This window comes from Amblyomma maculatum, chromosome 1 (genome assembly GCF_055883805.1).
Source record: "Amblyomma maculatum isolate TAMU_Amacu chromosome 1, ASM5588380v1, whole genome shotgun sequence".
Lineage (NCBI taxonomy): Eukaryota > Metazoa > Arthropoda > Arachnida > Ixodida > Ixodidae > Amblyomma > Amblyomma maculatum.
Window position 1 is genome coordinate 167,976,066 of NC_139344.1, and position 14,470 is coordinate 167,990,535.

The window sequence follows — 14,470 nt, forward strand, 5'->3', positions numbered from 1 at the left end:
TCTCCTTGCCGAACATTCTTTGTTGCAGACATTTTATTTGTCATGGAACACTACGACTGCTGTGCTGCCGGAAAATAAGTATATTCCAGTACGTTGTTAGAGGTGGGACTCGGGTGCCGCTGGACGGATCCACGGCCGCATCGACGCCGAGAAGTGCCGCTGAGCGAAGGAGTTAAGAGTTGAAGGACGAAAACTTCGTTTATTTACATTGTTAGGAGGAGTAGAAAGGAACTCCGGAGAAGAACTGACGATGCCCGCACACACAGTTTTAAAGGGTTCGTGTTCCCCAGGTTGCCTAGGTGAAGGGCGGGCTCGTTGTTGAGGGAGTGTCCTTATCACTTTAATGTCATCCACATTGACACATACCCCGCCGGGGTGGCGCAATGGTTACGGCGCTCGACTACTGTTCCCAAGGATGCGGGATCGAATCCCGGCCCCGGCGGCCGCTTTTCGATGGAGGCGAAAAGCAAGGCGCCCGTGTGCTGTGAGATGTCAGTGCACGTTAAAGAACCCCAGGTGGTCGAAATTTCTGGAGTCCTCCACTGCGGCGTCTCTCATAGCCTGAGTCGCTTTGGGACGTTAAACCCCACAAACCAAACCAAACCACATTGACACACTTTCACTCTCGCAGATGCGCCCCCTCGAAAGTTTAGACTTGATAGGGAAAGAAGCTGTTGGGGCGGTGTAGATGGCAGCACACGAGGAGCTCGTTATCTGCCGACGTCTGATCGTCTGTGACTCACCTGTGTCGATCAGTGGCTGCCGGCGTCTCATGGTCTGGGGCACACCTGCGTCGAACGGGTTGCCGCGCGCTGACGACAAGACGAATTGAAGAAGCGTAGCCAGAGACGACACCGTCTGTCACTCCACTCGACTTCTCAGTAGAAATGTCCGCGTGGCCGCCTTGATGGTACGGACCCATGCTGGAGACACCGGGAGACACTTGAACCTTTTGTTCCCGATGGCCCGTAGTTGACCGCTGTCGCTGACCGGCGCAACAACCCCGCGTTCCTTTCCGGCTTTCTTTTGTGATGGCCACTCCAAGTGGCGTCTCGCCGTCGCCGTTTCCTGACCGTTCACCTCTTTCTGTCGGGACTCCTTGCCTTGATGGAAATAAGCGGCAGTTCCCGCGCCAACCCGTTGTCGCCATCATTAACAACGTTAACACAGGGCTTATCTACGCCATGATTCCGAAGTGCGCCCCGCCGTGGTGTCTCAGTGGTTACTGCGCTCGACTGCTGTACTCAAGGATGCGGGATCAAATCCCGGCCGCGGTGGTCGATCGATTTTAGATGGAGCGAAAAACAAGGCGCCCGTGTACTGTGCGATGTCAGGTGCACGTAAAAAAAAAAAAACCCAGATGGTCGAAATTTTCGGAGCCATCCACTACGGCGTCTCTCGTAGCCTGAGTCGCTTTGGGACGTTAAACCCCACAAACCAAACCAAACCGATTCCGCAATGCTTGAATGACTGCGGGTGTTTTGGCTAAATCAGATGCATTTTCGTAATCTAAGAAGGATATGGTTCGTTATATTCAGCGCAATTTATCACCCGCTTGACAGCGTGGGTATGACCTATTGTCAAGTAGCCTTTACGAAAGTCCGCCAGATCTTTGACTGACTGAACTTTATTGTTGTCCTGATTATATTAGCGATTACTTTAGCAAATAGTATAGTAAATCGGAGAGCGAGCTGATCGGTATTTAACCTTGTCCTTGACTTCTTCCGTCTCGATCAAGATAACATTAGCGTTATTCAAGGATTGCGGTACATTCGAGGTCGGCCATATACATATGCGGTACATATACAGGGCGGCCAGCTTTCTAGCACGACGTCCCAACCGTCTTTCAACCGAGTGCCCTGCCAGTTCCCGGAGTTGTCGAGCCACTTTGGGTATAGTTCTGGCGGGCCTTGACCTCACTCAGGAGCATTACCCTTCAAATGTGTACTGCGACTGGTTTGTACGAATTGGGTCGAATCTGTTTATGATTCTTATGTGGTGCACCTTCACTCTTCGAGACTTGTGCTCCAGAAGCCTGCAGTATCTGCGCAATGGGCTTGATGTGCATTAATTATCGCATTCCTCTTTCATCCCTCGCTTCTACTTATGCATGTTCTTATGCACGCAATTTTATGCCTTCATAGACATTTTGCAGACAAGGACTGAGTTTTTTCATGATGTTACTTTCACGCTTGGCATTTTTGGATTATACTTGCATTGGTATAGATGAATATGTATATTTCCTTTTTTCTTATTTTTTTTTTTTTTTACTCTTGTTCCCTGTCTCTCATGCTGCTGCTGTTTAGGATAGGGGTGCGTTAGTTATCTCTTCTGCACCTTTATCAAGTGTTTCTGCTTACCACGTCTCGTCGGGTATAGTCTGAAGTCGGTGTAGTGATGGACGTCTCCTCCATCTGTCCAGGTTCGCTCGCATTTTCTGTTATTCTTTTTTGCTTATTTTTTCCTCTGTTGGAGTCTTTCCCTCTCTCTCTCTTTCTCTTGGGCTTGATTTGTTAGCGGCTTCCATTAAACTTTGCACTTTTTTCTTTCTTCTGAACCTCATTCTAGTCTTTTCCATTGTGGTTCCTTCGTGGTCCTACTCTCACACAGCGTTGCTAGCTGGTTCTAGCAATGTTGACTCTTACAGTGCCGTAGTGTGATTGGTATGCTCGATTTTCCGTCCATCCTTTTTGTCCTGGATCATCCAGCTTACGTATACCGCAGTGTCTCCTTTATTTCATTTCTTTGCATACCGTAAGTTTCTCTCTCTCCCCGCACATTCTATGTGGCTTTTGTCTTTCTGGTTCATTGTATTGCTGCTGTTCTTTGCTTTTTCCGTGTGTTTTTCTGCTTTTCTATTTTGCAGTTCAGGATGCTGCCTCTTGGAAACGATTGTTCAGCCTCGCCTCTCGTTAGGAGATCTGTTTGGGACTCAGACTTTGTAATTATTTTTCTACTTCATCGTTTTCCTTAAAACTTCTTTTTATTTCGAACTTTTGCTTCTTTTCTCTCTCTCTTTTTTTTAAAGAAAGCCCGAAGTAGTGCTGTCCAACTAACTAATACATGTTTAAAAAGAGCCACAAACAGAGTGGAAAGAGAGCGCCGAGTCTCACACGCTTTTGAACTGCCTTTTTCCCAAATGCATGCATGTACTGTCTTCCGTCCGCAATAGAGCGTTTTACATCCCCGTCACACGGTCGTCTGAGAACTACCGTGAACTTCCTTTTCCTAAAGGAGCGCAATGGAGCCATAGGGAGTTTCGCTTCAAAGGAGTCATCGCCGTGTCACACGGGCTGCAACGAGCTTCTCAGAAGAGCCGCCAGAGGATAATTAGGCGCTGTTACAAAGTCTGAAAGAATTGCAAACTCTAGTTAGGAATTGCGGAGACGAAGGGGACGCTCTAGGCTTCAGTTTTAGCGCAGTTAAGTCGGGTCTGATGATTTTCAACGGCTCAACTGATCAGGGTCTTAAAATACATGGCCATGAAATACCCAGAGTAGCAGAATATAAATATCTCGGGGTATAGGTAAACGAAGGATTGACATACATTGGAAAGCATGAGCAATCACTTAAGGCCAAAGGGCGAAGAAATGCCGGGATAATGAAGCATAGGGCATTGTGGGGATACAACAGGTATGAGGTTTTGAGGGGTATTTCTAAAGGAATTATGGTGCCCGGACTTTCGGAAATGCGGTTTTGTGCCTAAAATCAGAGGTACAGTCGACGTTAGAAATAAATCAGAAAGCCGTCGGACGATTAGCACTAGGTGCCCACGGCAAAACCACAAATGAGGTGGTACAGGGAGATATGGGCTGGACATGTTTCGAAGTACAGGAAGCTCAGAGTAAAATATATGAGGAACGCCTGAGGAAATTGGACAGTGACAGATGGGCAGCTAAAGTATTTAGATACCTATACCTAAAAAGCGTTGACTCACAATGGAGGAAAGAACTAGGAAACTAACCAGTAAGTATGCTGGTCACAAGGACGAAGAAATAAAAAGCGTTAAGCAACAGGTAAAAAACACAGAAGGTAAAAATTGGATAAATTCGATGGAAAAGGAACAGTGTGGAATTATACCGAAAGTGGAAAAGGCAGCTCAGGAAGGAAGCTTTCTTTTATTAACTCAAGAGGCAGTGCCCTGCTTTTTGAAGTTAGATCAGGGTGCCTTAGAACACGCAGCTACAAAAAGAAATTTAACGATGAAGATGACGCATGTGCTGTATGTGGTAACTCCAGTGAAACAATTGACCATATTATACTCGAATGTAATGGTATCCATCCGGAAGTTGATGCAGGCGCAGTCACTCTTTCTGAAGCTCTGGGGTTTAGAGATACCAGTGGCCGGGTGAATAAACCGGCGGTGGAAGCTAGCAAAAAACGACTGGATGGTGGCTTAAAAGCAGAAAAGTATCATAATGTTAGTAATGTAGAAACAAAAATTTAATAAATAGAACGATGGTATAGTTAACCAATCTAAAACAATAATTAAGATATAGGAAGAAAAATGAGCATGATAGCTGCTGCTACCACCCCGTTTCAACGGGGACGCTCCTATATTTCATCCATCCATCTTCTAAACGCGTAAAAAATGACGTTAGAAAGAACCGATATATTTTTACACTTCTTTTTTCTTCGCAAAATGCAATTATCTAGACATTATTGCAAACAAAAACTCTGAAAATAACGAGCATTCCTCTAACAGAGATTTTGTCCGCCCTGCTGGGCACCATGTGCGGCGTTCGTGACCCTGCGTCCCTACAGCCGCTTTCTTCCGCCGTTTCATCCAGTGATTGTCAGTGTGCTCATATTTTGATGCGTTTTTGATCGTATAACGAGTGATAACCATACCATGCTACTGTTCCGCCCGCCGTCTACACGTAGCGAGCTGAGAGCGTGCGCGTGCGTGCAAAAGAAAAAACAAAACAAAAAAAAGCAGACTCAGTCAAGCCCCTAGTTCTAGAGTATGGTGCAGTCGCAAGAATCAAACATAACTGGGCAGGCGTAATTATTTTATGCAATATAAACTAATATAGTCACGAACAAAAATAAAATTATTGAAGAAAAATTTTGTTTACGACTCGAAAGTCAAGCGCTTTGGAAAACAGAGTACTCCCTTCACCCTTCCAGGGAGGTGACCGTTCTTATTTTACTGGGAATTTCTTTAAACTTTTCTCCTAAACGACTGCCCTCTGATATGGCACGCATCTCCCTCGAGATAAAGACGACCTTTGGTTAAGTGCGTTGAAATGAGTTTAGCCGCGTCCCTGCAAGTTTACTCTCCCAGCTTTCAACGTGTCGCCGGACGAGCAGAAGGAGATGCAAAGTACTCTTTATCTTTCAACTTTACAGATCACCGCCCATTGTGCAGTCCCTGTTGTGCCGTCTTCGATTGCCACGATCGTCCGAGCGAATCACCGGCGTTTCAAAATTTAGCTATCAAGAGTAGGAAAAACGCGTATTGTTGCAATGAAGAATAGTTGAGGGGATTGCTTTTTCTCCGCTTTTCCACCAGTCAGCTGTGGCAGGTATTAGCGGTTTTATATGAAAATAAATTTCAGTTCTCTTCAATTTATTTCATTGATCGTGGCAGATGACTGGTGATTGTACGGCGTCCCTTTCTGAGACACCGGCGCAATCAGTTACTGAGTTAGCCACGTCGCTAACGAGATCAGCTCTCTCGAGCCCGGAAACAGAGACCTCATCACGCCGAGAGACCTAGACAGGGCCATAAAACGCATGAATGGTCGCACAGCAGCAGGCTTGGACGGCATCCCCATCCAGTTAATAAAAAAAGCAGGGCCCAAGACCAGGGAGCTCCAGAGAGATGCCCTTAACGTAGTGATGACATCAGCCTCCATCCCTGAAGAATGGAAGCATTCTAGAGTCCGGCTTGTACCCAAGCGAGGTGGCGATAAGAAATCTGTGAAAAACTATCGCCCTATCACAGTAACACCGGTACTCTACCGTCTCTTTGCCCACATCGCCAACTCGCGGCTCCACAGATGGGCAGAAAACGCGGAGGTGCTTGGAGAGCTACAGAATGGCTTCAGACAAGGCCGCTTCATCGAGGATAACCTTTTTATTGTCACCGAGGCCCTCGAGATTACCGCTAAAGAGGACAGGCAGCTACTGCTGGGCTTCCTTGACATCTCCGAGGCATACGACTGCATTGACCATTGCACCCTGTGGGCAGTGCTGAGGAGTATTGAGATGCCGGAAGAATGGCTACAGCTGCTGAAAGCCATATACGCACAAAATTGGGCTTTCATACAGTGGGACAACATGGTGTCGGAGCCGGTAACCGTATCTCGTGGTCTTAGGCAGGGATGCCCCATGTCGCCCATACTTTTTATGCTATATATGTGTCCCGTATGACAAAACGACTTGCAGACAGTGGTGTGGGTTTTGACCTCACATACATGGAAAATGGTATTTCCCAGCATCGCCGCATCCCAGCCCTGCTGTATGCTGACGACATCGTTTTGATGGCGGACTCAGTCCCGGACCTCCAGACCCTGCTGGATATATGCTCGGAGGAGGGTTCAGACCTTGGCATGAGTTTCAACGCCAGGAAATCGGCGCTCCTGGAGCCCAATAGTATTAAAGCAGGAGGCGAGAAGCCAACCATGCGACTCCAGGGAACCGAGATTACCTGGACAACGGTATACAAGTACCTCGGCGTCGAACTCGCTGCTGAGAGAGCGTATCTGAGGGACTATGAAATAAAGCTCCGCGCCAAGGCATTGGCGAGGAGAGCGCTCCTTGGCTCCAGGGCGCTGTGGACGTTCAGCCGTTTCGAGGTTGTTAGGGCCCTGTGGAAGTTGGTGGCCGTACCTGGGCTCACCTACAGAAACTCCATACTGTGCCTCTCTTCAGCTACACGGGGGGCCCTCGAGGTCCGCCAACGTGAGGCTGGCCGCCTTGCGCTGGGAGTCCATGAATATGTCACGAACGAGGCCGTACAGGGCGACCTCGGATGGTCGTCCTTTGAAGCGCGTGAGACCACTGCCAAACTTGCCATGCAGCGTCGCCTGAGTGCTCTGCCCGACGGAAGATGGTCCAGGGAGGTGTAAAAGTACATAGTACTTAAATGCTCCAACACCAAGTGGATGCTCCGAACTCGGAGGCTGGCCGAAAAGTACGGAATTCCGCAAGCTGGCCTGTCAGAGGTATCCCAGCCTGCGTGGAGAAAGAAGATCCGCAACCAGGTTCGGGAAGCGGAAACAGAGAGATGGCTTAGAGAAACACAGGCGAAGTCATCTCTGGCGGTATACTCCAATGCCAAGCATACCATCACTAAAGCAAACCTCTACGACAACACACGAGGTAGCGGGCTGCTTTGCGAGGCACGGAGCGGTGTGCTGCGCACAAGGACAATACGAGCCAAATACACCGAGGGCTTGGATACCCGGTGCCCCAGGGGCGGCGCGGCCGACGAGACCATCCAACATGTAGTGATCGAGTGCCCAGAACTGCGACCCGCCCCCACTACAACAGCGACAACACCAACGGAGGCGCTTTTGACAGCACTCGGTCTACAGTCGACGTCACCACCCGAAGAGACTAGGGTAATCATGAGGGCAGTGGAGACGACAAAGCGCCGCCTCGAGGACTGGTGGCGCAACAGAGAAGCCTGTTAAATTTCTTCTTTCTCTCTCTTTCTTACTTCTTCGGACTATTTGACTGAACATTTAGCATAGAATTTTCTCTCACTCCTCAATTTTTTCTACCGGTTTCTCCTGGCCTGATCCAGAACTTTGTGATCCCCCGATACAAAGGGGAATGGCCGCATCAGCATCAGCATCATCAGCCAACCTGCTGATGACGCGAGATCAGCGGCCAGGACGACGAGGAAGACGAAATCACGCCGGCATGCGACCGCTGGAGCGGTGCCGGCGTCCCCCTTGACGTTTCGGAGCGGACAGCCCTGTCGCGGTGCCGCCATGGCAAAGGTGCGCGACGAAGACGTCAAGAATGCGGGCAAGGTGGTTTCTGAGCCCAACATGGCGTACATCCAGGAGAACCCCGAGCTGCGGGCGCTCATCGATACGGTGAACAAGACGCGGCCCCAGGAGGGGGACACCACCAATGCGATGCTGCTTGGCCAGTACGAGACTGCATTCCCCGACTTCAAACAGTCTCTGCAGAGGTAAGCGACTTCCGCGTCAATCTCTTGTGTCAATGTCTGCGCCCATGTGGGTCACAGAAACCTGTCGCTTGGTGTCCCAATAGGCTGTATGCCCACCTTTGGTATAAGTAGGATAACAATGGCCTTGGAAGAACAAAGATCAACTTAAGATTCATGCGCGCTTTTCACCACCTGGTAATAACGTGCAGCCAATCGTTACGTTGTCTGCATGCGTGGTTTCCCATATTTAGTCTCTTCACGCCTCTGTACTTTAACTAGTGCCACCACTAAAATATACTCGCGAACGTGATTTCTTTCGTCAAGTAGCACGTGCTGCTGCGACTGGCCTTCAAAGTGCTGGAAAACCTCCTAGTGCACGCTGTAGCCAATATTCATGAAAGCATTTGAGAGTCAAGCATTCGTTATCGAGGTTTTTTTTTTTTTTTTTCACCGCGTAAAGGTGATGCACGCAGTCTATGTGCAAGGAACATGTCAAGAGCATTACGTGCTTAACGTAGACACACTAAGAAAAGTACTGCAACAATGATTTTGACGCCATAGCGTAAAGGGCTCCGTTCTCCAGAAAATCCGCTGTTGGCGTCGGCGTGTCGGCGTCAGCGTTGTGCCTCTTCGGCAGGTGGCATGGCCAGGCACTGATTGGTCAGTGGTTTGTGTGACGTCACGAGACCACATGACATGGTCGAATTATCAGGATCTGCCAACTTTGAGATGGGAGGGTGAGATCGTAATTGATTCCGGGGTAGACAGGCTACTCCAAGGCCACGCAAGCAAGTTCGTGCGATTTGGTTTAAGCTTGGCTTTGTGGTCTTTCATATAATGTGGATGTTTACGATCGTATGCTAATGAGTAGTTCGAAATAATAGAGCCACAAATTAAGAGGTTAGCCATACGGGAAAATAAGTGGAAGTGTATTTATATCTTCCCGTCCTTCCCAGCGTTTTATCAGCATCGTAGAACAGTGCTGCGGTTGGGATGGCTTCCAATGTATGATGCAGTAAAGCTTGTTCGTACGGGTAAAAATATAAGTTGCAGGGATTTGCAGCACACATACATATACAGATTCCACCGCTCAGCAGTTCTATTGCGTGTCACCTTTACAGGCTACTATACGCATACAGTATACGCTGGAGTCTACCGGTTCCTATAGGTGGCAGTTCTCAATAAATGGAACACACGCGCCTCTGCAGTAATTCGCAGGGCCTCTTTTCCTGCTTGAATCAAAGCGGCTGTGCCAAGTCAAAATAGCATACCACTATGACTTGTAACCAAATGGACCAGTCTCGTCGTATATGGCGCTTAATACCGTGTTGAAACGTGCCGCAGTTACGCGTTGGCAGTTTTTCTATAGCTTCTTAAACAAGAGGAGCAAGGTCGTTCCTTGCACGTCGCCAACCGGGGCTTTTTTATCGGCGTTCACACGATAGCCTTCTTCCAGATTTGCCACGTACAACGGCTACATCGTGAAACGAACATCACCCGCGTGGGTGAATAGTTTTAGTGTTGCGTCCCTGACACAACTATACAACTTGCCGAGTTTTGCTCAGCGCTATTGGTTCACTCACGTCTGTCCCACTGGCCAGTCGCACAAACAGCAGATGCGCGGCTTTTTTGCATAGCAAAATGCTCTTCATTACTGATAGGAATCGGCGCCCGCATGCTCATACTTGGAGCGGGGGCCTGGATCGGCACAAGGATTCAGTGTGCGGTACAGCTCTTGACGCTTTCCTCTTTGGACGCGCAGACTTCCTTCGACTCTGAGGCGGACGCCAGGGGATCGTTCTTTGGACCTGGACGACGTGAATGAAGTGAAGATTGGCATTGAGAAGAGGTTTGAAGAAGAGACGATTGACAACGACCGCGGTTTCACACGCAAATTCGACGGCGAGCAGCGTAGACGCATTGCCGAGAACCAGTGCAAAAAATCCTCTTTCCAGGTTAGTGCAGTACTTGTTCGGAATGTGTAGCAGAGCACTACACGGGCCTCGACCTGTGGCCTGAGCTCCACCGAGGTGGAGGCTTCGAACCTTCTTTCTTTTCTTTTCTTTTCTTTTTTCGGACTAAAAAGAAAAGTGATAAATAGGCGTGTTCTCCCGATCGGATTTTTGAACAGCGGTGTCCTAGTTGAGCAAAGATAAGACACAAAGGAAAAAGGGTGCATGCACGTATAATAGATTACTTTGCTTTCACTAGACTTTTAATCAGTTATCGTTTATAGTCCGTGGTGTCTAAATATTGAAGTGTCTTCGCAGCCACTGGAATGAAATTATTTAACGGACACTATTTCACGGGTTTAAACCATGGCCGAACTGGTTGCCTTATAATAGAGATGAAAAGCGAAAGTAACAGATGGCCTGACTCAGCCAGCCAACGTAATATAATGCGAAAGCATGGAAATCTCGGCTGTCCATCCACTGTTAAGCATTTTCCGACCTAATTTTAGATGTGAACCACCCAACTTTTGTGGGTGGCCAAAGTATATTTTTGGCGGTGGGCCAAGTTGTTTTTCAATATGGGTCTAGTCAATTTTCGATATGCGCAAAGTCATATTTAAAGGTACCAAAAGTTTGAGGGTGTGCAAAGTTCATTAGCCAAACCATCTATCACATTTAACGCTCCTTAAGAGGGTGATGCGACAGCGGTGTATTTGGATCTATTGCGTGCATTATGGAAGCTGATAAATACTGCTTGCAATGCACAGTCTCAGAGAATGGAGTAAAACGAGTAAAACAGGAGTTTCACCGCCACAGCGCCAGGTACCTCGCCACTGAAAAGGAGGGGGGAATTACATAGGACCTTGGAATGACTTTGGGTCTGCATAGTATATCGAGAAGCAGATGGTGGTAGGTCACGCAAATTTTTAGGCACGGCCAGTGCGAGGGTATTTTCAGAAAATTATTGCAAGATATATTGAAGGTATCAAACTTGTGGATCCGGCATGTGACTAGCTCCCGCAATTAATCCTTAAAAGCAACAAGAAAATTCATCCATCTTACGCCAGTCAAATGCGGCTGAATGTGCTTGTGTAAATATTGTATATGGTGATCGCATATGAGATATACTCGCTTCCCACGAATACTGCCCGAGTTCCAATCCGTTCCTCTCAGGCATTTTTTTTTTGTTTAGTTTGGCTGTTGCTATGCTAGATTCACAAGGTCGCTTCAAGGACAAGGAACATAAAAATCTGAATTCGGGTTTAGCACCTCGTGAAGTAGTACCTTCGCACTAGAAGGGCTTGCGTACTTCCCAGGGCAACTCAGGCTCGTAGGGACACCGCAGTGGTGGCCTTCCAATTATTGCAACGCAGAGTTTTCAACATGCACTGGCACCGCTCAGTAACGGGAGCCATGCTTTCTGCTTCAATCGAAACGCGGCCGCCGTAGACAGGATCAAACACGGATACCCCTGCTCAGTAGAGGAGCGCTTTAACCACTGAGCCATAGCGATGGGATGAAAGTAATTTGGCAAGTCAGTAAAACTAACTTTTTTTTTCTCAGCATGCACAGTGGTTTATTTCATTCGTGTCATTGCTGTAATGCCCAAGTGTATTTGACTCTGTAATGGTGAATAAAAAGCCGGTCACTGGTTTTCTATGTTTGGGTCCAAACGGACCCGCCACTTTAACATCGAGCCCGGCCTGGCTCCGCAGCTTCAGGTCCGGGCCCGGCTTAGACCCGTCGAAACAGTTCACGTCCCACCCCGCGGGCTGGCTCGAACCCGTTCGTGTGGGATCTACACGAATTTGCGAGGCTGATAACATCGTCAATGGTTTACGCTGCGAAAATGGGCGCTGGAAAACGGTGTTTAAAATCTGTGATTCAACGCGAAAGTAACAGCGGAACTTCGCAGTTAGAAACGAACTGTCGCCGAATTACGCACATAGACTGTCTGATGAACTCGTTTTCACTTTTTATTACTGCATCTCTTCAACACACATAGTTTTAAAAAGAGCATCGCTACGCTCTCGCATTAATTACGCAGCATGCGATACAGTGGTGACATCGCTTATAAGAGAAAAACAAAAAAGGGGAAGGGTGCCAGCGGTGCTAAGCAGAAACTTTCCTTTAAAAAAAAATAGTCTCTTGAATTCGTTATGTTTTTCACTTTCTTATGCCGTACTATACACTCGTGCATTCAAAAGGAACTTCTTTCCTAATTCACAGTTCACAAGTGACTGTGAAAAAAGGCATCTCGGGAAGCTGTGACATTGATAAGAACTAAGAGTGTGTGGACAGCACATCGCGTTGCACACGAAATTTGGGTCGTTCAAGCAAATATGCATAATGACCAAACCTAGTTCGCAGCTTTATTTTTATTTTTCGAAGCTGTAAATAGCGACGTTATCAATGTAATGAGTTAAGAGGAACGTCCTAAATAAATGACTCGCATCAAGTATAAGACTTTCTCCTCGAAAAACGTGCCTTGCCTAGGCTTGTTGCTTATGTTTACGCACACAAGCACCGATGATGAAAGACTGCATTTCATGAGCTGTGCATTTACGTTTGTCCAAGCAGGTCGACATGGACGACAGTTGACAGCTGCAGTGCTGCTGTCGATGCACGGTTTTAATGACTTCAGCAGTTTTACCCTTTATATCATCTTATATTTGATACTAGGGGACGGCAACGGCATAATAGTATTTCAATGCTCCTGAATGACATTTCTGTTTGTGTAAACGTTAAGCAACTGGCGCCTCCGTGGCTGCACCTGTGCAAGCATCCCATAGAACGTCTGGCCTCATCTTTCCCCCAGTGCATGGTAACAAACCGTTTCCTTGTGACAATTAACATCTCTTCCCCTTGTGGCTGCGTTGCTGTGCAGGACAACACCAGCTTTCCGGGGACAGGCGCAACGCTGCACCTGGGCTCACTCCGGCGCGTGAAGATGTCCAAAAAGCGCACCATCCAGGGCAAGACCACCATCAACCGCACCACGATGCGCAAGGAAGAAGAGCGTAGCATGACCTCACCCACGGGGGAGGTGGACTGCCGCCGAAACGTGGACGAGTCCGGCACCACGGCCGAGAACACCGAGACGCACGAGGAGGAGCTCGTCGAGACGTACGATGACGATGACACCCCGCTCTGAGTGAATGGCCTGGAACTGTAGTGGACGCGACACTGGGAGCGCGGGTCCGGTCTGCATGCCGCGACGGATCAAAATTCACCAACACGCGGACTGGTTTTTGCACCTGAACCCTGTGGTCAGGAGCGGGTGTCCGAGCTTTCTGTTCAGTGATGGAGTATTTTTTTTTCCCTTAAGTAAAATAAGACACTACATGGGCGAATGCCTGATCTTAGAAGCAAATCTGGCATTATATGCCTGATTGAGGGCGACTTTGTTCAGATACACATTCATAGCCTTTATTGGGACAGCCATTGCATTGTAATAAGCGAAAGTTGTGCCGTAAACTTCTGCAGTGGTTTTCTGTGCTAAATATTAAGAAGAAAGATGACAAAGGTGTTCATCTCTTCTCATATTCTTGTATGCAAATATGCACTGCGATTTGATAAGAATTCGATTCGTGGCAGAAGCAAAAATGAACAAGCTCGGTTGGCACTTGAAGCTTTCATATGAAGAAAAAAGCTGGAGAATTAATGTATTAGCGACACTTCCATTTCTTTGTAAGAAGCCGAATATAAGGTCCTGTACTCGCGACGTTATCTTGGACCAGATGAAACGTTGGTTTCTTGTCTGCTTGTACAAGGACGGCCTCAGGTCTGCATATATGCGTTGATACCAAGAAGAATAAAGTAGTTGTTAGTTAGCGCCTGTCCTTGTGTCTTCTCCGTGGATCGCCTACAATTAGCGCTCATTAATTAAAGTAGGAAATGGGAACCAACTAGGTCCAACCGAAATGTTATTGAGGTTGTCGAGCAGAATTATTCGCTCTCGGCATTATCAGTGGCTCGCACGAAAGACGCAAGTTCATTCAGTAATGTGCAGGGTCTCACTCTCTTTCAAGCGCTCAACAACAGTGCAACATAGCACTAATTTACGGGAAAAATCCGCGAAATATCTCGCATATTTATTCAGGCTTGCATTTATCTCTAAGCGTAAGTGAAAAATCGATTCCTTAATTGTATCTCTTTGCATGGACTTGACGAGTAGCTTTCCTGGTCTTTTGTCTGACCAGGGGACAATTTGTAGTCTATTGGCAGTAGTCGCGTACGGAACATAGTTTGTTTCTGACCTGGGAAGCTATTAAAGGCAGCTCTTGAAGGTGTAGGACTTGAAGTTATATGTAGAGCCGTGAGCAAAAGTGGAGAGGCCGCCGCTTCGGCGGCGGGAACACTTGCAGGGCCGCCCCAAGGCGCTGGT

General features: G+C 47.8%; 2 protein-coding genes across 2 annotated transcripts; both read left to right on the forward strand.

The window, feature by feature from the left end:
* Window positions 1-6,374: 6,374 nt before the first annotated feature.
* LOC146204834 (uncharacterized) lies at window positions 6,375-7,076 on the forward strand. The gene has a single exon (XM_084605430.1). The coding sequence runs from the start codon at window positions 6,375-6,377 to the stop codon at window positions 7,074-7,076; it is 702 nt and encodes a 233-aa protein (XP_084461556.1).
* Window positions 7,077-7,816: 740 nt separating this feature from the next.
* LOC146204835 (uncharacterized) lies at window positions 7,817-13,958 on the forward strand. The gene is made up of 3 exons (XM_084586565.1): window positions 7,817-8,152; window positions 9,894-10,086; window positions 12,971-13,958. Exons 1-3 carry the CDS (start codon window positions 7,947-7,949, stop codon window positions 13,235-13,237), a joined length of 666 nt encoding a protein of 221 aa, XP_084442691.1. The 5' UTR covers window positions 7,817-7,946; the 3' UTR covers window positions 13,238-13,958.
* The last annotated feature ends 512 nt before the right edge of the window (window positions 13,959-14,470 follow it).

Coding starts and splice junctions, on each gene's coding strand:
- LOC146204834 (XM_084605430.1), top strand. CDS start 6,375: ATGACAAAACGACTTGCAGACAGTGGTGTGGGTTTTGACCTCACATAC.
- LOC146204835 (XM_084586565.1), top strand. CDS start 7,947: ATGGCAAAGGTGCGCGACGAAGACGTCAAGAATGCGGGCAAGGTGGTT. Junction 8,153..9,893: donor TTCAAACAGTCTCTGCAGAG/GTAAGCGACTTC, acceptor TTGGACGCGCAG/ACTTCCTTCGACTCTGAGGC. Junction 10,087..12,970: donor GCAAAAAATCCTCTTTCCAG/GTTAGTGCAGTA, acceptor GTTGCTGTGCAG/GACAACACCAGCTTTCCGGG.